Source organism: Pyxicephalus adspersus, chromosome 5 (genome assembly GCF_032062135.1).
Source record: "Pyxicephalus adspersus chromosome 5, UCB_Pads_2.0, whole genome shotgun sequence".
Classification (NCBI taxonomy): Eukaryota; Metazoa; Chordata; class Amphibia; order Anura; family Pyxicephalidae; genus Pyxicephalus; species Pyxicephalus adspersus.
This window is the reverse complement of record NC_092862.1, coordinates 82,573,809-82,598,632: the sequence shown is the minus strand read 5'-3', so window position 1 is coordinate 82,598,632 and position 24,824 is coordinate 82,573,809. Positions and strand designations below refer to the sequence as shown.

General features: G+C 35.5%; 1 protein-coding gene across 1 annotated transcript in view; it reads left to right on the top strand.

Annotated features, from left to right (window-relative positions):
- Nucleotides 1-24,824, top strand: part of PKD1L1 (polycystin 1 like 1, transient receptor potential channel interacting) — a 113,645-nt gene that overhangs the window by 37,023 nt on the left and 51,798 nt on the right. The window contains exons 12-23 of the mRNA XM_072413367.1: nt 1,847-1,989; nt 8,137-8,257; nt 10,629-10,749; nt 11,115-11,307; nt 12,724-12,780; nt 14,086-14,286; nt 16,578-16,820; nt 18,795-18,905; nt 20,319-20,473; nt 20,964-21,064; nt 22,176-22,368; nt 22,706-22,789. Coding sequence (XP_072269468.1) covers nt 1,847-1,989; nt 8,137-8,257; nt 10,629-10,749; nt 11,115-11,307; nt 12,724-12,780; nt 14,086-14,286; nt 16,578-16,820; nt 18,795-18,905; nt 20,319-20,473; nt 20,964-21,064; nt 22,176-22,368; nt 22,706-22,789 — 1,723 coding nt within the window. The remainder of the gene's footprint in view (nt 1-1,846; nt 1,990-8,136; nt 8,258-10,628; nt 10,750-11,114; nt 11,308-12,723; nt 12,781-14,085; nt 14,287-16,577; nt 16,821-18,794; nt 18,906-20,318; nt 20,474-20,963; nt 21,065-22,175; nt 22,369-22,705; nt 22,790-24,824) is intronic.

Sequence of the window (24,824 nt, the reverse complement as noted above, 5' to 3'; positions counted from 1 at the left end):
TGTGCTCCTGCCCACCCTTGAAATGACCTAGTGGCCAAAAAAGTTTAAAGACCCCTGGTCTAATGGATCTACTCGATGCGGATATAGATAGACCCTATTCCAGAACGGCACTTCAGCGCAAATCTAATTTTACCAACATGGTCACCACACCCATTAAATTTACAAATTACTACATAATATAAAAATTTGATAGCTCCCTATCCCCACGAACATCCACTACATAGGAATGTTTTTAATAATATATTCATTTTATCTTCTATTTTCATGATATATCAATTTTGCCAAAGAGTATTTCCTAAATCATTATCGACTACTAATGTACAATTCTGGAAAAGGATTTTCCAACACCAGATCTGGTTGACCACATTATACAGGCATACCTTACAGTAAGAAGATATGTGGTAAATGAAGAATGGAGGGAGACACAATTTAGGTTGGTGCATAGAGCATATAAGGTGTACTAAGGACATGAGGCCAACAATATAGGAAGGTCTAGGTCATTATGTCCAGAATGTGCTGCATCAGGTGTAACACTTAAACATTATTTATGGAGTTGCCCAAAAGTGATTGAATTCTGGAGTTTTAGAATTTATAAACACTATTACAAATCAAGCAATTTCATTGCCTCCATCCTTGTGTTTTTTTGGGTCATGGGAAACGATAATTCCTTCTGAAACAAGAGTAAGATATAGAGGATGAATCACACTGTGTTTATTGGCAAGGGAAATTTTACGATACAAATTGCAATTAGTGCATTAAGAAAGTTTTTTGATAAAGAGAGATTTGAGGCAGAACGGTTGGATGATAAACGAATAATATAAACTTTTCAAGTTTGCCAAAAATTTATAGAAAAAGTATTATACATCACTGAGCAGCTACAAATTTATGAACAGTTCAAATATTCCACATGGGGTATCTTGAATGGGTGATCCTGATGTGTTCAGTTAAACGAACTCTATGTATAAAGCCAATTCTGTAGGGCATTATTAAAGCATACTTTAAACAACCCTTTTATTTAAAGTAAAAAATAGGGAATAGGGAAAGTAAAAAATGTGTTTGTTAGTGTTTTTTTTAAGTGCAACACCCTTTATTATTATTTTTTTTTTTTAAAAGGGTGCAGCACCGCCACCTTCCTCGACCTAGGTGATCGAGAATGAATGGGAGCGCAGAGGCTCTTGGCTGCTCCTTCTGCGCATGGCCAAGCATCTCGGGCATGCGCAGAAGGAGCCCTTTCATCAATAGGGATAAAAATTGCCGATTACACGCATTCGTAGTAGGATCAGCAAGTTTTTTCCCCAAGTGAGGAGAAGATGAAACCGCCTAATGCTCCCTCTGCGCCGGGCCAAAGATGGATACCGGGACTGATCTGCGGGATTGAAGGTAAGTGTGATTTTTTTGTTTTGAGTTTAGTTCTGCTTTAGGCAATTAATGTGGTGTTCTTTGGATGTTCACATGACTACTGGGCGGAAAAATAAAATAATTGTTTTTTCTTTGTTTTTATTTTCTGTGTAACTTTGTTTAATAATGTGTTTTGAATGTTGTAGTATATATATAGTAAATGTTATGTTCTATGTTCTGTATGTAAAGTATAAAAAAAACTAATAAAAATTATTTGAGAAAAAGTCATGGAGTAATTGAGTAATTCTATCGAAGCCATATTTAAACATGACCGATATCAAACTTGCCCTCTTATATGTCCTTTAAATTTGGTACAAAGTAAAATTGTTACTGTATTATCATCATCAGTTTATTTGTTTGAAATATTGTGTTTCAATATTTTGAATTAGGTGAAAACATTTACATTTATACTAAAATGTATTTTCGGTTCTTTTTTTTCTCATTCTAGAATCAAATGGAAATAAAGTTGGGCGGTCACAACTGTACTTTAGTGTCAATGAAATGTCTCAGAAAATTACATGCCAAGTTCAACCCAGATATGGGATTGAAGTTTTTACAATTTTCAGCATTTTCTGCACATCAGGCAAAGAGGTATGAGTAGAAAAAATAGCATCACAAACACATAACACTTTGTATCCTAACCTGTTATGTTCAGTTTCTATTAGGTATATGTATCAACCCAAAATAATGAAATTCCATCTCATTTTTCCCAAATAACCTATCTACTATATATAATTAGGATTGTTTTCCTATTCAATAAAAATTTGGTTATTATGGTTATAGGATACATCCTTATTTTGTGCAGTTTTTTCTTTTAATAACTCCTGGAAAAGGTAATTCCCTAGACAGTTATTCTCTGAGCTGGCCTCTGCCCCCTTGCATCACCTCATTTTTGTAGCTAATGGGGGTGGAATGAAGAGGATTACTATAAAGAAGTGTTTCTCAACCAAGGTTCTGTGAAACTCTAAGGTTCCTCCTGAGGTTGCTTGGGGTTATATAGTAGGTCAGGTTGAAAAAAGACATAAGTCCATCAAGTTCAACCACTAGGGAGATAAACATATCCCAGATATAAAACCCTATGGACATTGTTAGTCCAGAGGAAGGTTAAAAAAAACCCTGGTTCAATTTGCTTCAACAGGGGAAAAAAATTCCTTCCTGATTCCATGAGGCAATTGGATGTTCCCTGGATCAACAGTCTCTGATAAATTTACTTTAAAGCCTTAATACCCAGTTTTATTCTGTGCTTCTAGAAAAGCATCCAGCTTTTTCTTAAAGCAATCTATAGTAGCTGCTGAAACTACTACCTGAGGGAGCAAATTTCTCACAGTGAAGAATTCCTTCCGTATCCAGAGCTTAAATTTCTTTTCCTCCAGGCGCAAACAGTGCCTTCTTGTTCTTTGTAATGATCTCAAAGTGAATAATTGGGAAGAGAGTTCTCTATATAGACCATTTATATATTTTTACAGGGTGATCATATCCCCCCTTAAATGTCTCATCCCAAGGGGGAATAGATTCAGTTCAGCTAATCTCTCCTCATAGCTGAGCTCCTCCATTTCTTTTATTAGTTTAGTTACCCTTCTTTGCACTCTCTCCAATTCCACAATGTCCTTTTTTGTAAACTGGTGCCCAAAACTTGACTGCATATTCCAGATGTGGTCTGACCAATGCTTTTTACAGGGGCAGGATCATGTCTTAATCTCTGCAGTCTATTCCTCTTTTGATACAAGAAAGTATTTTTCTAGCGTTAGATATTGCAGCTTGGCATTGCATGCTGTTATTAAGTCTATGATCTACCAAAACCCTCAAATCCTTTTTATTTCTGACTTCCCCAAATATATTCCCCCTAGACAGTATGAAGCATGCATGTTGTTAGCCCTCAAGTGCATAACTTCACATTTATCTATATTAAATATGATTTGCCACTTGGCTGCCCAATCAAACAGTACATCCAGGTCTGCTTGTAGATTATTGACATTCTGTATGGACTTAATTCCATTACATACTTTGGTGTCATCTGCAAACACAGAAATGGTACTTTTAATCCCAAACTCTATATCAGGGGTGTCAAACTCTGGCATGCGACGTCCTTTATTTGGCCCCCAAAGGAATACTAAATATGAATTACAACTGGCCCGCCGCTCCATTGAAGTAGCGCCGCTACTACAATTCCAGGCATCACTCGCGTCTATAGACCAGCGGCCTCTCTGCCTATGCGTGGCCCCGCATTGGACTGTTTTATAGACGCAGGGAATTGCAGTAGCGGCGCTATTTCAGTTTTAATTTTGGCCCACTGTGTATTTGAGTTTGACACCCCTGCTCTATATTATTTATAAATATGTTAAACTGTAAAGGTCCTAACACTTAACCCTGGGGTACACCACTAAAAACCTTAGACCATTCAGCGTAGGAATCATTAATCACTACTCTCTGGATGTGGTCTTTAAGCCAGTTCTCTATCCATTTACAGATTGACATGTCTAAACCTATTGGCCCTAACTTGCATATTAACCGTTTATACTGTGGTACTGTGTCAAATGCTTTGGTGAAGTCCAAGTACACTATATCAACTGCTATTCCACTGTCTACCTGTTTACTTACTTACTCATAAAAAGAGAGTAAATGTGTTTGACAACTTCTGTCTTTCTTGAAGCCATGCTGACTATCACCTATGATATTATTTTTTAGCAAAAACTCCTCTATGGGGTTTTTGTTCAAACTTTCTAGGACCTTTCCAACTATGGACAGTAAACTAACCGGTCTGTAGTTAATGACTCTCTTTTTGAAGATAGGAACCACATCAGCCTTGCGCCAATCCATTGGTACCATGCCAGTGACTAAAAAGTCTCCAAAAATTACAAATATTGGCTTTGAAAAAACTGAGCTAAGCTCTTTGCGGACACGTGGATGTAATCCATCATGTCCTGGTGCTTTGTCAATCTTAATTTCATCCAACTGTTTCTCAATCGTATCAATTTTGAGTCATCGTGAATAATTTAGGGCAGTGACATTGCTATTTTAAATTTGGACTTGAGCTCTGCCATTTTCCTTTGTGTACACATAGTTAAAAAAGTGTTTAGAATATCCGCCCTTTCTTTATCCCCAGTTATAAACCCGGAGACATCGTTTAAGGGACCTACATGCTCAGATCCGATCTTTTTGCTATTATTATATTTATAAAATAGTTTGGGGTTTGCCTTACTTTCCTTTGCAATCTGTCTTTCATATTAAAGTTTTGCGCATTGTATCTCCTTTGTACTTCTTTTTTTATATTCTTTATAGTTTTCAAATGATGAAGGTGATCCTTCATTTTTTATATTTTTGGAATGCCCTTTTCTTGTTTTTTATGGCTTTTTTAACATCAGCTGTGTGCCACATTTTTTCAATGTACTTGTGTAGAACAGACTTTAAACATTTCCATTTCTGTTCTGTGTTCTTTGGGGACAATATTATGTCCCAGTCCTAGTCACAGAGAGCCGTCCTTAAGAATAGAAAATTTGCTCTCCTAAAATTAAATGTTTTTATCTTTCCTGTTTACAGCTTACATTAAATGAAATCATATTATAATCACTGCTACCCAGACTCTCTTTTATATGCACATTTGTTATAAGCTCTGCATTATTAGAAAGCACTAGGTCCAGCAGAGTATCAATTCTAGTTATGGCTTCTATAAACTGTACCATAAAATTATCTTGTATTAAATTCATAAATTCCCTCCCTTTTGCTGTTCATGTAGTGCAATTACTCAAGTCAATGCCAGTGTCAGCTGAAATCTTCTATAATAAAAACATTTCCACTTTTTGCAGCTTTTTCTATCTGTGCTAGTAGCTGATTTTCTATTTCTTCTTTAGCACTGGGGGTCCTATTGGTCCATCAACAATTTCTTATTTCACATTCACTTTCAGATCACTTCTCAAATACAAACAGACACCACCACCCTTTCATTTGACTCTGTCTTTACAAAAGAGAGTATAATCAGGAACATTGACAGCCCAGTCATGTGAAGAACAAAGCCAGGATTCAGCATTACCAATAAAGTCATAATGCTTCATTCATTTGTCCAATCGGTCCACCACATGCCGAACCCTGGCCCCAGGGAGACATCAAACCATTCGGTTGAACGGATCGGGGCGACAAACTATTCTATCAGTCCTCCTGATCATAGAATCCCCTATGACAACCAATTGTGTTCGCCTTCCTACATTTCCTTCCCCACCCCTACTAGATGGGCTGCTCTCCAGGCTGTTAGGGGTATCAGTAACATCCAGTGTTGCCACCACTAAGTCTGTCACCTGCACAGCTTCACATAACTTTGCAAATGTGTTAGGGTGCTCAAACACAGGGCTTGCCCTCCTTTTGTGGGTGCCCCTACCACTCCCTCTAACTACAGTTACCCAGCTCTCTACATTTTCATGCTGACTAACCTTTCCACCCTCCATATCTAAGCCATTAACTACCTGCTCAGTGAGCAGGAGACCCCTCTCAAAGTGATCCAGTGATTTCAGTGTTGCAATGTGCTTCTCCAGCTCTCCAATGCGAGATACCAGAAAGGCGACTTGCTCACATTTGTCACAGCGATATTCATCTAGAAGTTGTTGCTCCATTTGTGCATACAAATGGCTGACTGTGCACTGAACAAAAGCTTCCACCTTACCACCACTCATTTTCCCAGTTACAATGTTAGTTTTAAAGGAGGTATAAAAGTTTACTTACAGTTTGTAGTTATTATAAGGATTCAACTTTGTTTTCAAACTCCTGTTTTCTAACACCACCTAATTCCAAGCCAGTTGTTTCACAAGCCAAGAGTGAGCAAGCTCAAGGTGAGTCTGCCCAGAACTTAATTCACCTGTGAAATATTAACCACTCCCCCTCAGAGGTCAGCAAGAAAGAGGAAAAGAAAAAGTGATTAATAAAATTGACAATTAAACAGACACAACTCCCAAACACACAATATCAGAAAACAACTGTGTTTTCTAACTCCACTTGTATCACAAGCCAAGAGTGAGCAAGCTTAAGGTGAGTCTGCCCAGAACCTAAATCACCTGTGAAATTTTAACCACTTCGCCTAAAATGTCAGCAAGAAAAGAGGAAAAAAAGCAATTTAAAAAAAAAAAACTGACAGTCAGACACAACTCCCAAATACACAATATCAGAAAACAACTGTGTTTGCTAGATCCACCTAATTCCAAGCCACTTGTATCACAAGCCAAGAGTGAGCAAAACCTTAGGGTTCTTGTACAATAATTAATTAGTGACTTAGGTCAGTTTAACATATACCAATGATCTTTTTGGCTATCTGTAAGGGTGACATACTTCCAAATGGTCTGCAATGCAGAGAGCATTCTTCCTACTGATCATCACACTAAAGTACTGTGAGTTGTGGATATAGTAAATATAGAATTGGTTCCCTTAAGACCTGAAAATTATTTATTAAATAAAAAGGTCAAGAAACACTTCTTTAGAGGTTGCCCTGTGTTAAAATGGTTAAGAAAGGCTGCTATAGAGTGTCAGTGGAGCTGCTGAGATCAAATCTACGTTGGTGGTGTCCAGCAGCTGTCTAAAGGCCTTTGGATCTGTAAACAAGAAAAACGTTTACAGGTAAATAAAATGTATTATATACACTTAGTGCAGATATGATCTTATGGCAAGATTTTTTTTAAATGAATAGTCTGGTGTTGTGTTTTTTTGGGTTGTACTTCAACCTTATAATTTTGTCTTTGCCCTATAGATCTTATTGTCTGCAAGTACATAAGCTGAAAACTGAAATCTTCTAAATTCAAAGCAAACCTCTGTCATGTTTAGGTCTCATTTCCTAAACAGACAGCCCTATCAGTTGATATCCTATAGGAAAATGACAAAGTCATAGGCACTGCTAACTTCTTCATTTTCCTGGTTTCCTGATCTTTGGCCATTTTGACTGGGTGGGCTGGGATGACATCACAACTGCACCCGCTGCTGAGATACTTGGCATATTTTTTATTTTTTTAAAAGAATAAAGCAAACAGGCAAGTAAATATGTTTTTCTGCAAAAAGGACGTTGTTAGTCCCTTTATGCAATAAGACATGTCTGCTCTAAAACTATAGTTCCTCTTTAAATCTGATCTGTGAGCTGACATCTTTGGGCGGAGCTCTCTAACACGCTAATTATGCAGCACTAGAAGCAATATTACATTAAAATTGCTTATTTGTTTAAAATGCAAGCAATGTAAATACCTGTTTTTAAGAACTCACTTATTTGTTAGAGCTGGAAAGGACCAGAGCTATATAGACTATCTGCTAAACTTGTGTTTCAGTGAGTAATTTAGATGCTCAGGTGATCAACTTTTTTGTTTATCCTAGTTGTGTTGTGTTTTGTTGGCAAGCTTTTCAAAAATAGAAACTGGCCAGAGCTTTAGTTGTTTCTGACTGGGAAACCTAGTTTCTTTTATATGGATTGTACTTATAGGCAAACCCACAATGCTAAGAAAAAGCAGAATGAAAGAGAGATAAGATCACCACTGTGCAGATTCTGTTTTTACAGTCCAGTCAGGATGGTGGGGGTCCAGGGCAACCTGTGGTCAGACGAAGTGGGTTGAACAATGCTAGTTAAATTAGGGACATCTGAATCTTTTGTTGTTTTTTTTTTCTTTTTTTCTTCACTTTTTGTTTTTTTTTCCTCTGCTTAATTGAGATATTTATTTGTTTACAAACATCAAAATAGTGCTTTTTAATACATACTGTACATGTAAATAACATTTTTAGGACCTTTCCTATGAATTCAGCTATCAAGTGGGAAATCTATCAAGGAAAATATTATATAAAGGAAGAGATATTCAATACTACTTTAATTTGCCATCAGGGGATCCAAGTACTGGATATCAAGGTAAGTTGTTTTCTAAGATACTAATAAATTTAGTGTTAGGTGTCATCGTCAATTATGTTTCAGATGGTTAGTCCTGTGACCTAGTAGTAACAAGTTCTGCTAACTAAATTTGTATGTTTTACTTAACTTGCCATACCAATTTTGTATTTGTTAAAAAAAAAACACTTGGTTTAACCATTTACCCCTGACATAATTATTATTTATAGGTCAAAAAAGTTGGGGTAAGGCAAGGGCAGTTTTATTTCCCTGCAATATATATGTACTGTATAAAATTCAATGGTCAGCTTTACATCCAGGAATGGGGCATTCTTTAGCATGAGTTCAGCAACAGCAACTTACATATTCTTTCAGTTATGGATCCACTTTAAAATTGCTGACAGGTTAGGTTAATGAAAGATAATTAAAAATCCTATTAAGAAAAATTAGGCAGCAAATGTTGTCATTGAAGGGGATATGCTGAAAGCAGGAAAAAATATACAAGTGTAGGGATCTACGTGACTGTAAGGCCCAGATAAGCACCAGTATTCACCAAACACCAGTCCCCCAATCTAAAACTGCAGTCTTCACCTATAGCAAGCCCCCTCAGCCTTGGGAGACTGGTTGTGTCTCCCAGCACTCGGTTGCCCCTAGGACTTGTCATGGGAACAGGCAAAGGTCAGCAACAGAAAACCGCATAAGAAACTCTCCAGCACGGATAAGCCTAGCTAACGCTACAACAGGCACTGGGGACTAAAAGCAGAGAGGCTATAAGTCCCAGCAGCCAATGGCAGCATGGGATTGCTCAGGAACCATTCTTCCAACCAGCTACAACATAGCTCCAAATTCCACTCTGTGCAGCCTTAGTGCAGGGGATGGTGAGAGGAAAATACATCTAGAGGGAGACAAGGATGCTGCAAGCCACAGAACACTAATCCTAAAACTCCTGTGCTACTGCGAGTATGAAATGGTTAGTATCTGCCAAAAGTGGTCCAAGGATGGACAGCCAGCGAACCAAACTGGGTCATGAGCATCCAAGGCCCAACAATGAATGGGGACTAGCCTACCTGATCAAATCCCTCAGAAGAGATACTGTAGCATGAATTGCTAACAATCCTTAATGTGGGTCATGAAAGATAGGTGTCAGAACATACAGTGCATGCAGTTTGCTGCATACAGTTAGGTCCATAAATCTTTGGTTCTGTACATTACCACGATTATTTTAAATGAAACAAATCAGATGCAGCTGAACTGCAGATTTTGAGCTTTAATTCAGTGGGTTGAACAAAAAGATTACATAAAAATGTGAGGAACTAAAGGCTTTTTGTTAACACAATTACTTCATTTCAGGGGCTCAAAAGTAATTGGACAATTAACTCAAAGGCTATTTCATGGGCTACCATAAAGGGAAGACTGCATGAAAGTAAAAAGGGTGCACTGCAAGGTGCAAGCCACTGATAGGCCTCAACATTAGAAAGGCTAGATTGGGCTTTGCTAAAACATCTAAAAAAGCCAGCACAGTTCTGGAAAAACATTCTTTGGACAGATGAAACCAAGAAAACAAGGTACATTATAGAGTCATCTATTCATTTTCATACCAACCAAGATAAAAAAGATGATTTAATAATAATTTACCTTGTTTTCTGTTTATCTTCTTGATATTATAGAGAGACTGAAATGGATCCATGATCCCTCTCCCTCCCATATACTTGCTCCACTGGTATTGTATGTAATATACCTTTATATTTATATATTGTATGATATATAATATAATACAATATATATTTATTTCTATCAGCTAAAAGCCAAAGTTTATCAGCTAAATTTTTTTTATAGATTATTTTTGATTAATTATGACATTATGGTAAATTCTGCCTATATTCTAAATAATATATTTAGATTGTACGCAAACCTATACAAAAAAGTACACAACTACTCCTGAAGAAGCCTATAAAGGGCGAAGCGTGTCATAAAATAAGGCTGCTTAAAGGAACATGGGCTACCACTCATGTCTATGGCACATACGGTTAGCAGAAAATAATTTTTTTTTATATGTAAACAAAACTTTGGATACGGTTTAAACACTGTGTAGGTTATTGATGTCTAGAAATAGGTGACTACACCTCAAGGTATAAGGTGATAAAATTACCCGTATATACAAGCAATTTATGTTTGTTGTATCACATGTTATGAATGTGAGAAATACAATTTTGTTTTTGTTTGCCAAAAAAACTCTACTTGTCAATGTTTGTGGATGTATGAAATGTTGCATTGAATAAAAAAAAAATCCTAGACAATACCATCAGCAACTTCAGTGATTCTATGAAGTAGAATTTTAGTTCTGTATTTTTTGTTAGGTTTCTAATAACAAATAGAAAAACATTTCTTTTTACAGTTACAGTTTTTACTCAAATAACAAATGCATTTGGATCACAAACTCAGCCATGTCCACTGAATGTGACTGTGCATCCTGCCGTCTCCAGGAATACATCTAATGCTTTACAGGAGGTTGAAGTGTAAGTGTTAACCTGGTCACACACTAAACAATTCTCTAAAATGTTGGTATGCTAATATTTTGACTGCCAGTTGAAAATTTCTTTTAATTATTTTTGTCTTTTTCTATGAGTCTATATATCTTTCATCAAAATTAACTATTTTAAATTGCAGTATGCAATGTAATCAAAAAAATATCATAAAGTAAATATTTTGCCAAAAAGGAAAGTATTTGACTAACCCATCTCAGTCCTCTGACTGTGTCATACCTGACTGTCTACCATACAATGGGGTAGATTTTGCCCTAAAGATGATTAGGTGACAGACTACATCATTACATAGTTCATACTTTGTACTATGTGCACATTTTGTTTTATTTTTTACCTAGATTTCAAGAGGGCTTGAGAAATCTTTCTGTGCTTGTGTTGATGGGAAATCACATTGAGATTCGAAACTACATTGTCTTACTGACTACAATCCTCAATCGATTATATATTGAAGACAACATAACTTTTGGACAGCAGTTACAAATCAGAAATAAGCTGATTTCCATTGTTCAGAGCTTGCCATTTAATAATCAGGTAATGATACCTTATCATCTTATGTTTGAAGACATTGATAAATTAATACAAGATTCATGTCTTGAAAGGGAGGGACCACTGTTGGAAGGTCACTCTATTAGATCCTCAATACAAGGGTAAAATGGCAGATCTACTTCCAATATCCCAGAGGGAGTCAAAAATGAGGCACATGTGCTGTATAAGACCTCTTTATTTGCATTTCCGGGTAGTGGCAGGATCATCTGTAATATTTAACATGCCTCTAATCCATGAAGATACTTGACGTGTTTATGAACAATAGCAGCCAGATTGTCAGCAGGCAGTAGGCACAATTGGCTCCTCCAAAGCCACATAACTGCATACTATATCTGATAAAGGGCTGATGCTGACACTCTCAGAAGTGAGATCCACATGGATTATTGGGTATCCAGGCTTGACAACTCTTTGGAGCTTGTATATTTGTACTTTACTCTCTCGGAGCTTGTAGCCAGTGTGCTGTCTAGGAAAGGCATTTAAAATCCCATTTGTAGCTGTGATTGTCTATAGTTATTCTGTGTACCACTTCCCATTAAATTTTTGTTTCTTTAATTTTGGGTTTATTTGGGCATAATTGGGGAACCTCCATTCTGGTCAACTTTATAGTATATAAAGTTGCAGCAAAAATCATCACAATAGCTGCTGCTAATTTCTAAAACTTGTTAAAAATGCAATGCAATGTGACAAACTGAATTTGTTTTGTACACAACTAGTCATTTATTGCTTCTGTGAGTTTATGTGTTATCAATAAGGAGTTATGAAAGATTTTATTTAAACACCTTAAAAGTTCTACTTAAGTATTTTTTTATTTGTTATGCCTCTGTGATTGGCCCTGCATGGCATCAGCACTAAGCTACAAGTCAAATTATAGCCATCCTTTGCAAAAGATGTTCCAGTTTTAAAAGGATGCTTTACAGGTATGAAATACTTCAGAGAAATGCAAACACTGCAACATTTCTCATCAGAACACACTTCTTCAAAACAGTTATATAACAGGTAAATCTCAAAGAAATGTTCTTATTCTTTTGATGAAAAGAGATTGCCCTGATGGGATTGTTTTGTTTTCTCAACAAAAAGAGAAGCTACACAAATTCCAAATTATGTGATTTCCTGGGGACACAAGTTTACATTTCCTCCACAAAATCACTCTCAAGTTTCAAGTAGGACAGGATTTTTGTGTAAAAAAAAAAGCATCTATCCTAATCACTATTGGCCCCATGCCCTCTGCAGAGAATATACACTGCTTTCCACATGCCTCTATGTTTGAGTTAAAAATCTATTTATTTGTTGGCAGATTTATGGGAATAAACTGACAAAATGAAAAATTGTGAAAATTCCAGGGACTGTTGGCTGTTTTAAAAAACATTAGCAGTACTTATATATTCATATTTATCATTACAGGACGAGCTTACTGATATTGTGGTCATGATAAAAGATCTGTTTAACGCCACAAACCAGGTATAGTATATTAAAAGAGTTACTATAGTATTTGTTCACTTGCTTATGTATGAACATTTAGCCAGACTGGTTTTCTGGAGTTCACACATAGTCATGCAGAGACATATGAACATGTACAATATACACATCAAAGCATAAGGCTAAGGTCAGATGGGGATAATTTTACAGCAGAATCACTGTGGTTCACCCCTGTCATCCAGTCCTTAACTACCCCAAATCTTTGTGATCACGAATTGGAGCAGCCATAATCCCTTTTTGTACAGGCCTGTTTAAGAAGTGGCATCCCAGGGCAGTTTGCAGCTCAAATGTTTCCATTGACTTAAATATATTTCCAAGTATTTTGTAGTTTAACAGCAAAGAAGGAGATATCCCAAGATGAATAGCGACTTGCTAAAGCTAAACAAAAACTGCATACAGCAACCGCTTGCAAACGTCTGTCAAAACTGTATTTACATTCTCCTGGACAACTAGCAGATGAAACTGAACATTCTGTAACTTTTAATAACTTGGTTAACTGCCCATCTGAACTTAGTCTAATCCATAAACATTGAAAAGGATTACAAAAATATAAATGTTTACAAACCTATTTGCTCTCTGCAGCTTCAATAGCCAATACAACCAATATTTCTTGGAGCCTACTAACCTTAGTGAACAGTAGTGAACAGTATAACCTTTCATTGGACCCTACCCACACCAACCTTTCAATGCATGCACAAACAGAACACGAGAGCTCCTTATGCCTTGGTGTACTGTGCGGTCACCGCTAAAATAATTTCAAATTAAACCTTCAACTAAAAACTGGAGGATGGGGCGTTGGTGGAATTTTAAAGCAGAAGTAAACTCAAAATTAAAAAAAATCAAAAGGCATGGTGTATATTGCAGAAGAGACATGCTATGGTAAAGTAAAACAAAGTTACAGTACAGATTGCCTGTTCACAATCTTCATTAGAATAATTGATTTTTCAAAAGTAAAGCAAAAACCATTTACATTTTATTAATTGTGTTGTGAACTTTGAACACTTCTTTTTAATGCTTACAAATAAAAAGGTGAGGCTTGTTTAAAATACTTTTGCTGCATGTTTTAAAAATTGTAAATAGGAAACATAAAAATTGGTTTACAAATTACTATTATTGGGATTTACCATTAGTTTTGATATGTCATTATTTAGCTTCTAACAAAAATAATGTATTTAAACATAGAAATATTAGTAGCAGCATTATTGTATACATCTTAATTGCATATGAAATACAATATATGCTTAGTTCATTTTTAGGTGTTGATCTTTTTTCTTTACTTTCACTTAGGTAATCCCTGAAAGTGTAATGCTCATTTTTACATTTGTTAAATCATTTCTTAAAGAGAGAGCTGGAAAAATCCCATTAAAAGAAACATTAGCTGAGAACTTAATTATTTTGTTATCCTTTGTCATGGAGGTGTCATTCAAATGGCCAGGCATGAAAAATACATTTATGGATGGAATGGATTCTATAAGTGATTTAATGCTGGTAAGGTCAATAATGTTATAAAGAATGGTATATTAACAATTTCTCATCTTTTAATTTATTGGATTTAGAAAAAGCGTGGTGAAATAATTTACAATTTTTCTACAGTTTATAATTGCGTGGAAACACTGTGTTACAAAAACAATAAATATAAAAAAATTCCTAAAACTAAGGAATCTTTTATGTGCCCTCTCACCTAAAACTAGGCTAAAAACACACTGAACTATATATTTTTATTTTCCCCAAGCAAATGTTAAGGGAGTAATAATGTAGTAGTAGTAATGTAAGAACACACTCCTGCATCACAGTTTACTCCTTCACTTTGAGAGGGCACAGACTAAATTCCCAATCAATCATAGTTCTGTTTTTTTATGATAATGTCCAAAGAAAAAAATTGTCTAAAAGAAAAAAATAAACAGCATATTGTTTTAGTGGAAATTCAATATGTACAGCACAGAAAACCATTTTTAAAAGACCTAGTTATTTTTGTCTACAGCCACCTACTCATTAGCTTCCCACTACTTTATTCAACAATAGTTTGTGTTGCAAGTCTCAAATGGTTCAAAGCTGGACAGAGTGTTTATTTCTTTAAAACAAAAAGGCTCTCTAACACTTATCAAGCCTGGCGCTTCTACAGGTATGGAACCTGGTTGGCCAAAAAAAAGGGTGGACAGCAAGTATGTGTTTGTCAATACAAGACCCCTGTGCATTCTTTACAGTGAGGAACATGGTGACAGGACCTCATTCCCACAGTCTCCCAGGGTTTGAGTCTGGAGTTTATTGAAATCTGAAAGTCCCCTTTGACAAGAACACACCCAGACAGCCACCAGCTACTAGGGCATGACTACATGTCTTCATATTACCCCTCTCACATTACCAGAAACAAAAAGCTGCAGGTATCTATACCAAATAATAGGTATTTCAAGGAATATGTAAATAAATGAGTTCCAAATTTAAAGGGATTAAATTAAGTTGATCAAGGAATTGTTGACTGAAGTCATGGGATGCAAAACAAGGTAAATTTCAATGCAAAATAACCCCTCCCCCACTATAAAAACAAGTGCGCCTATTGATACTTGCTATGCTGTTTTCCTTAGGAAAAACAAACTTAATTTTAAAATGTGTTTTTACTATCAGGTAGAAACCAAAAATGGAAAATTCAACCATCCCCTTTTAGCAGTCAGAACTCTGCAGTGAGACCAGTTGCCCCTCTCTGCAACATGCTGGCATGAGAGCTTTTTACCCAGGCCTTGACTGTTTTCTAAAGAAATCAAACTGTACATGCCTGAAATGCATTTAGTCTACTTAAACTGAAAGTTCAATCAACTTTAGAATATATTTTGCAAACTAATTTACATCTAATCATGCATCATTTGCTTTATTAGAACTATATTTTATCCAGCTCATAATTAAAATAATTCAAAATCTGAAAAAAAAACGTAGCTACTGGGAGAGAAGTTAGGTGATGAACAATGGAGATGAGTGTCAATAAAGCGAAGCAGACCAACAGGAGCTGAATATGGTCAGTGAAGGAAAGCAAAAATAATAAAAGAATCAAGTGGGTTTTGAGAAGAGCAGTGAACAGTATAACAAGAAGACTGTCCGGTCTGCCCCTACAATTTGATCCCTTTGAAATGTTCAGTTATATAGTATATATATTTTAACTTTCACATTTCCCTTCCTCACCCCTATCCCACATATTTCCTCTAATTTTCTCTTGGCACCCATTTATGTCTTACCCTCATTCCAGAAATGCATGCTAAAGTAACAGAAAGTTCCCCCAGTGTGACGTCATGATGCCAGAACCTGCCCACTCTCCCATCACAGGCTCAGACCTGCGATGAGAGAGTGGGCAGGTTGTGTCTCTGGACAAAACCCGCCCACCACTTTCAGCCTACAATCCGTACAAGAGACATTGTCCATGGCTCTGGCCAGTACGCCCCCCAGCGGGGTCAGGAGAAGGACCCCGCTGGGGGGCGCACTGGGCAGAGCCACGGACCACCAAAAGTTTCCTGTGGATAACCGGTTGGCGATGCTGCTGATCTAGAGAAATTCATGAGAATGTTTTTACGGGGATGTTTTAAAGCCAATTTACTACTTTTCCTGTACTATGCAATAATGCTATGTAAAGTTTATATGAAACATATAGTAGCATTATTTTAATACATAGTACTGTGATTATCATTTAATTTATTTATTTTTTAATTATTATAATGTCATAATATTTTATGAAATACTATTTAATGTCATATATAATGTTATTGGTCTTTTTCTATATTTGCATTGTTTCACAGAATCACATTACTTTAAATCATGAACAGCGATTTAACTATAGCACAGATTTCCTGGAACTTAAGACTAGAATACATGAAAATTGTCAGAGTTACAGCCAAACAATTGGCCCTTCAACAGTTCATCTGCCAGACTTACTTGATACTTCTTGCAAAAAACAGAATACTTCAGTTTTACCATGTTACATAAGTCAGCTGATGTATTTTAAAGGAAAAGGACATTTCTGGGAAACTTTGCAATTTAAGGTAGGCATGCATAGTTCTATATAAAATAGTATTATAAATTTTTTAGATAGCATGCCACTCAAAGAAATGGCTAGCACAAATCTTTTAATTTAAATATATTTTTATTGTTATGTAAAAAGTAGGAAGAAAAACAAAAATAACAAAACTTTTTTTTTGTATTGTAAGATACATACACCAATAATTTTTAATGTAGCTTACCAGTGCTCTACCTCTGCTTCTCTAAAGGTTGATCAGTAAGCTCCCTATTCATGCAAATGGCAAAATCTTATTTTGAGTCACTGAACAAAGGTCTAGAATCTATTGGTTATTGTTCTCTGTTTGCAGATAAATAGTGCACCACTGATGCTTTTTTTATGTATTTCCCAAATGCTGTGGTTTTGTTTTGTTCTCCTAATCTTTATTCTTATCTATTACTTTTATCCATGGAATCTTTTTGTGTAAACTGTATATAAGTGGTCATGGGCAGGAAGGTAGCACTTCATAGCATTGTTCTTATGAGCAAGCCAGTGGTTAAACTGCTGGTGACCAAATACTTTTTAATATAAAATAAGTTTAGGAGGCTAAAATTAAAACCTAAACCTAAAATGTTACAAAAGTTACAATAGAATAATAAAAGATGGAATAGAATAAAAGGAGGGATCACCATTATCTGACAATTCTAAAAAATATAACAAAAGATATCAAAAAAAATAAAACCTGCAAAGCTTCAAAATGAAAGACAAATTGCAAAAGAAAGCAAGGCAAACCCCAAAGTTGTCGAATAAACTTACTCTCTTTTTATCATAAAGTAAACAGGTAGACAGTGGAGTAGCAGTTGATATAGTGTTCTTGGACTTTGCAAAAGCATTTGACACAGCACCCCACAAACAGGTAATATACAAGGGTTTATGGGTTTAGAAAATTCAGTCTGTAAATGGATAGAGAACTAGCTTAAAGATCACATCCAGAGAATAGTGAATAATGATTCCTTCTCTGAATAGTCTAAGGTTATTTGTGATATATCCCAGGGTTCAGTGTTGGAACCTTTACTGTTTAACTTCTTTATAAATAAAGATAAAGATTTTAGGATTAAAAGTACCATTTCTGTATTTACAGATGACACCATGTAATGGAATTAGGTCCATACAGGATGTCTATAATCTACAAGCAGACCTGGATGTACTGTTTGATTGGGCAGCTAACAGCATGTTTGCTTCACACTGTCTAGGGAAAATACAATTGGAGTAGTCAAAAATGGAAATGGATCTGGGTGTTGTGGTAGATCAGACTTAATATTAGCATGCAATGCCAAGCTGCAATATCTAAAGCTAGCAAAGTACTTTCTTGTATTAAAAGAGGAATAGACTGCAGAGATGGAGACATAATCCTGGCCCTGTACAAAGCATTCGTCAGACCACATCTGAGATATGCAGTCCAGTTTTGGGCACTAGTTCACAAAAAGGGCATTGTTGAATTGGAGAGAGTGCAGAGAAGGGCAACTAAACTGATAAAAAGAATGGAGGAACCCAGCTCTGAAGAGAGATTAGCTGAACTGAATCTATTCTTCCTTGACATGGGACGTCAAAGGAGGGGATATGATCACTGTATATGAATATATAAATGATCCATATAGAGAACTTATTCCGTAACCTAGGTCGGGGGTGTCCAAACTTTTTGCAAAGAGGGCCAGATTTGGTGAGGTGAAAATATGTGGAGGCTGAAAATTCAGCACGTACTCAGGGTTAGTGTGGCCATGGTCTGCGCGGGTCCCACACAGCACACACCCACCAGGGTGGCTTAAGGGATTCCCTGTGCATGGAGTCCAGTGTCAGTGCGGGCTCTGTGCAGAGCACATTTTTGGAATCAGAGAGGTTGTGGTCCGTGCAAGAATACAATTTCTGCAGCAGAAGTATTTTATGTACCCCTTTTTGTGTTTTAGAAGATTACACTGAATTGCTTTTGTTGGATAATAACTAGTGTGCCTTTTTTTTATAGCTGGATAATGGTTTTACAAGCCTTAATCTATTTGACTGCAACAGTAAAAGAAAACTTAACAGAAACATTGTAGCACCAGTTAAAATGAACATTGACAACAGGAAAACCCAAGTAAGTTACTGATTACCTAAAGTGTATCTAAACCAAAAGCAAAAACAGGTGAATGACAGGTGCTTGGATAATATTTAAAAATCTTTGAGTATAGCAAGCAAATATAAATTATCTACATTTAAATAAAAAAATTATCATGGCATTTAGGCTTAGTCCACACGGACTGTTTCCCCAGCGTTTAACCTGAGGCTTTTAAAGCCCATGTTTGAAGTCCCCATGCATTCCAATGGGCTAATCTACACCAGGACGTTTCCTTCAGGCACGTTTTTGAGCTTTATTTTAAACGTTGCTTGCAACGTTTAAAAAATTAAAACGCTGGTAAATCGCAGGAAAACGCGGGAAATCGCGGGAAAACGCGTCCATTGATTTTAATGGGAGCGTTTTCCTGCGTTTATGCATGCTAGAAATTGTCAATAAAAAAGCTTCCATTGATTTCAATGGAGGCTTTTACAAACGTTTTAACAATAGCCTGTGTCCTGTGTCACTATTTCATGTGTCATGCATGATTAATTACATGTACTATGCTGTTAAAAATTAACACCTATGCCTGGCACATGTGAAGATTGTCTGCCATTGTGTTTGCTTTTGGTGCTTTTCACACCTGCAAATGATGTCATTCATTATCACTTGTGTGTAGTCATTGTCTTTAATTGTGCTTCACTTTGCACTCTTTTCACTCTATTCTGTATATACTGTTACATTTGTCACTGTACTCTTGCATGATCACATGTATGCAGGGATGTATGTACTTCCTGTACTTGCAGAAATCACTGCCCAGGTTTACAGTTTGCATTTCTAACAAGTGCTAAAACGCTTGCATAGACGTTTTTCAGCTTTTTCCAGCATTTTAAAAAAAGTTTTAAAACGTTAGAATAAGTGCATAAAAACGCTTATAAATGCAGTAGGAACGTTTACATGCCTTTTTACAAAACGTCCATGTAGACCCAGCCTTATTGATGTTACTATACGCATAGCATATCAAAATCATCATAATTTACGTTCCATTATGTATTGTTTTTTTTATATATTGCTCAATTTTGTATGTCCTCTGCACATGTGGGGGCTTGCAAATACTAAATTTACAAAAAATGGAATAACATTAAAGTAATAAAGAAATCTTGAGTCCCAGTTACAATTTAGTTGTATTTGTCAGAGGACTGCAAAATCCGATCAAGCACTGTAATTGAATATTCATCTTGGTTACCTTTCACCTAAATCAGGGAATATATGGTCAGTATGTGCTTGTTTGTCTACTATGCTATGAATGTCACTAACTGGAAGAGAAATGTATACACTGACTTTGAAGTTTTTATTGTAACTAAAAGGTAAGAATGAAGAAAAAATATCATATATTGAAAGTGTGCTTTCTTAAGACTAAGTACGTTAAATGTTACTTGACCTGTTTACTTTCAGAATACAGTGTTGAACAAAACCCAATTTTCATTATTCCGAGACAAGATACATTTCCATCAGTTTAACACAACTGATACTAAAAATTCTGCTTTAAGAATAATAATTACATTTTATGATCCTGGATCCAGAACCTTTCCTGTCTTACTTTTGATAAGGTAAGAAGCACTATGTTTAACACTTAATAAAAGTCCCTATTCTATTGTAAAATGCTAGTGATGTAAGCTAGGGAAGCCTGCAGTGTTTATTGGGTCAGACGACCACACTTACGATTGGTCAGGGTACCACCTTCTTTTTCCCTGAGATTCAATATTGGTTAGTACAGCTTCCCATTATAGGAAAAGGCCAGTAGTGAGGCTCTTGAGATGGGAAATGGCAGATAAGATTATAGTTAGAAATGTTCATGGAACTGGTTTAATTAACAATAAAATACATTAACATTTGTATATATTTGTATAAAGGTATATCATAGAAGTATTATCAATTGAAGACAAGTTTAAGGTTTAAAAGCTGTGCAAAATATTTACTGAATAAATACATACTTGGAAAATCAATTACATTTCTTATATTTGTATAATCTTGAGTCTTTCTCTTACAACCTGGATGAAAAAACTAACAGATTTTCGTATGTTTTTTCTTTTTAAACAGATACTCCAAAAAACCTACTCCTCTGAATTACAATTTAAAGCAAGTTTATTCTTTGGAAGACAATTCTACAGAGCTATTTATTCCTGCAGATTCTTTGAAAGGTCATTTTCAGTCTCTCAATTTTCAGCATTTCTTGAGTAGCAAATCTAGCAATTAAACAATAAATACAATGATCCACATGTCATTTTTTTAATAAAAACTTTTCTTACCCCAATTTTTGTCTGAGCTAACCCTGCCTACGCAAAAAAAACAGAAGCAAAAGTAATATGTAAGATGCCCAACTACTGCTGGATGCAGTAGGATTGTACTGTGACAATCCAGACAGATTACATAACAAAATGATACTCTTTGGGTTTTGTTTTGTTTTTTTTGAAGAAACAGTGGTAGCTGACTGATACACTATATATATGTCTATTTATGCCTATTTAAATTTGCACTGAATATATTGAAAAATATGGTGCTATAGGTAAAAAAAAATGCATCATAACTTAAAAAGTTGACATGATAGAAAAAAATTAAAGCAGACATCAGTATGAAAAACTGATTTAGAAAAAAGTTTTATTTTTTGCCTTATGTTATTCCTATGATGTTATGAGCCATTGCTTCCATTACCCATACTACTCATAAAGCTCATCATTCTTGTTCATAGTGATCTTTTTAATCAGTCTGTTTTTTTTTAAGTTTAATCCATTTATATAGGTATTACTAGGCGTACATAGCATATAATACAAAACTTAAGAAAAAAGGCATTAAAATATGAAACACAGTTATAGGTGGATACAGAAAGAAATAGGCAAACATAAGGCATAAAAAGGGGGGCGTGGGGAGAGAAGTAATATACTAAAAAAACAACAGTACAGCTAAAACATCAAAGACACAGTCAAATATAAATCCAACAAAAAAAAAGCAATCTTCCTTTTTATTAAAATAATGAGGAACTATGCACACATGACCTTGGAACATGACCTTGAAAAGCAGGGAACTACATATAAAAAGTCTGTCCTTCCTAAACTATTTACCCCTTTGGGATGTAAACACTACTAATCCAAAGCTGGCAGTATTCAGTTTCAAACCACAATTATCATATAATTTTATCTCTAATATGTCTTGTTAAAAATTGGAATACTCTATCAATTTCTAAATGTTACATATGTGATTGTGTGTGCAATTTTTAAATTGTTAGAATACTATATATTTTCTTCCCTTCAATAGATTCTGGCTGTGTCTACTTGGCTTTGATGGATGCAGACTACAAAAGACATCCAAAAAACAATTACATAACCAAAGTATTACAGTATGCTGTTGACATTCAGTGGATACAGTGTTTGTCTTGGCGTAACAGGCAATGGAATTCTGAGGACTGTTCTCCTCAGAAAGGAACCACAACAACCATGTTCAGTTGCAGGTAATGAGGTTTGCAAGAAAATGCTACAATTATTATGTTTCTAAGCATAACGTCACAAGTATAAAATATTATAATATAATAAAATTGATATATAGATTAGGGTAACATGCTCATAACTCACATTGACTTCCATATCCTGGACCTTCACCATATAGCCCTTCAATGCATACTGAAGGATTGCAAAAGTGGGACACAGCATATTGTCTTCATGATATAAGGCAATTAACAGAATAGCAACTGTTAGAATCCAATAGGCCGCTCTGCTAAAGCTTTTAAAAATAAGATCAAAGCAATAATATAAAACTGCAATGACAACTGTAGATTTCTCTGTTTTTAGCTGTACATATCTAGGACTGTATACTACTGCCAGTAGACATGTGTTGTCTTATTTCACCAAGGAAGATGTCTCTCAGTTCATAAGGTAAAGATATGATCACCTCATTTTTATTGTTTGTCTATCTCAAGTGCCTATAGACATGTATGAATTTATATCAAATAACTATTCGTATACTTTCCAAACACACCTAGAACTTTTAATTAAAAAGAAAGCATACATTTGTGAACATGATCCGTTTTATTGACACAGTCATTCCAAAATTTGTTTAAAAATTAAAGATAGGCTAGGATAAAGGTGTGTGTGTGTATATATATATATATATATATATATATATATATATATATATATACACACACACATATATATATTTATACACACACACACATACATACAGTTAGGTCCATAAATATTTGGACAGAGACAACTTTTTTCTAATTTTGGTTCTGTACATTACCACAAATAATTTGAAATGAAACAACACAGATGCAGTTGAACTGCAGACTTTCAGCTTTAATTCAGTGGGTTGAACAAAAAGATTGCATAAAAATGTGAGGAACTAAATCCTTTTTTACGTACCGATGCACGTACGTTCACGCCGGTCAGCAACCTCTATTAGCGTGAGTCGGGCCCGAGTTCTAGTGAACTCGCCTGCCGGTTTCCTGCAAAGAGCTCGAATACACCAATTAAGGCGATTAATTTTCAGCTGCGCGATTCAGAAGGAGATGTTAACTTCAATGATGAGGTGATAGCAATTGATTAGCGCACACCTGAGCCCTGTTCTGTGCGCATCTCCAGTCCATTTTACAGGTCAGTTTGAATCTTTAATGCTTGATGTTTTTTTTTTTTGTAAGTGTTACTTTTTATGTTACAATCTACTCCATCACAAACTTCATTTATAAGTTACATTTGTTGCACTTCTTGTTACTTTTTCTTTTGGTTGCAACACTGCAAACTAATTTCTATGAGCTGGATATATACTAAGTGGCTCTTTCAAATATGTCATCACACAAAAGTATGAGTGTAAAAAAATATGTGAACAAACATTTGTGACCTCATACAAATTTTGTTGTAGTTTGACTTCAAATATTTTAGTAAAGGATTATAGGCAAACATGTTATAATACATGTATTAAGGATCATTTAGTAATTTCACTTGTGTGTGTATATCAAAATACATTTAAATGTATACAAATACATATGCATTTTAATTAGTACTATTTTAACTGTACTGGTTTGTGTGTGTGTGTGTGGGGGGGGGGGGGGGGGTACATTTTCTTGCTTTTCCATCCCCTTCAGGGTGTTTTTGCAGATTTGAATGGCATTTTAGATCTTGGCCCGCTATGTATAATTCACTTACTCACCTCAGCTTGGTAGTGGAAGCACATAAAGGTGGATTCCTTCTTTTTTTAACCAGAAGCAATATCCTCCATGAATGTTGCTTGTTGCCAAGCCCATGATATCCAAAATCATAGGAAGAAATAGGCAATCCTTGCAATGTGAAGCAATATGGTCCAAAAAGCCCTCTATGCCTATCTCATAATTTCTCTTTTCTATGTATATGTACACACATCTAAATGCATACATACATGTTTGGCTTTATGTGCACTCATGTCTATACATACATGAGTGCATATGAAGCAAAACAAGGAATATACACAAAAAATACAAACTTACCTTAATAAGGACTGTGCAAAAGTGCAGTGCATTTTTCCACTGATAAAACAGTTCAGGCGCAACTATGAGCTACACGCTCCTGAAGTTTGGTGCACAACTATGCGCATCAAACAGCTGAGTTTTAATAAGACAATTGTGCTGTTTTTGGTCTTACAAATAATTCAGAGGAAGGAACAGCTTAAAAACACAATTGTCTTTTTAAACTGTGTGTCCTGGGAGATTAGAAAGGAGATCACATAACAAACCCCCAACAAACAAACCACAACATTTTAGAAACAACTTTATTCAAAAGAAACATTTGCTAAAAGGTCACAATAAAATATAAAAACACATCAAAACCAAAAAAAAAAACACATCACTAAAATTTACACTAAATGACAAAAAAATTAAAAAGAACAAACAAACACACTTCCATGTAAAGCCAAATAGTTCAAAAATGGCCCAAC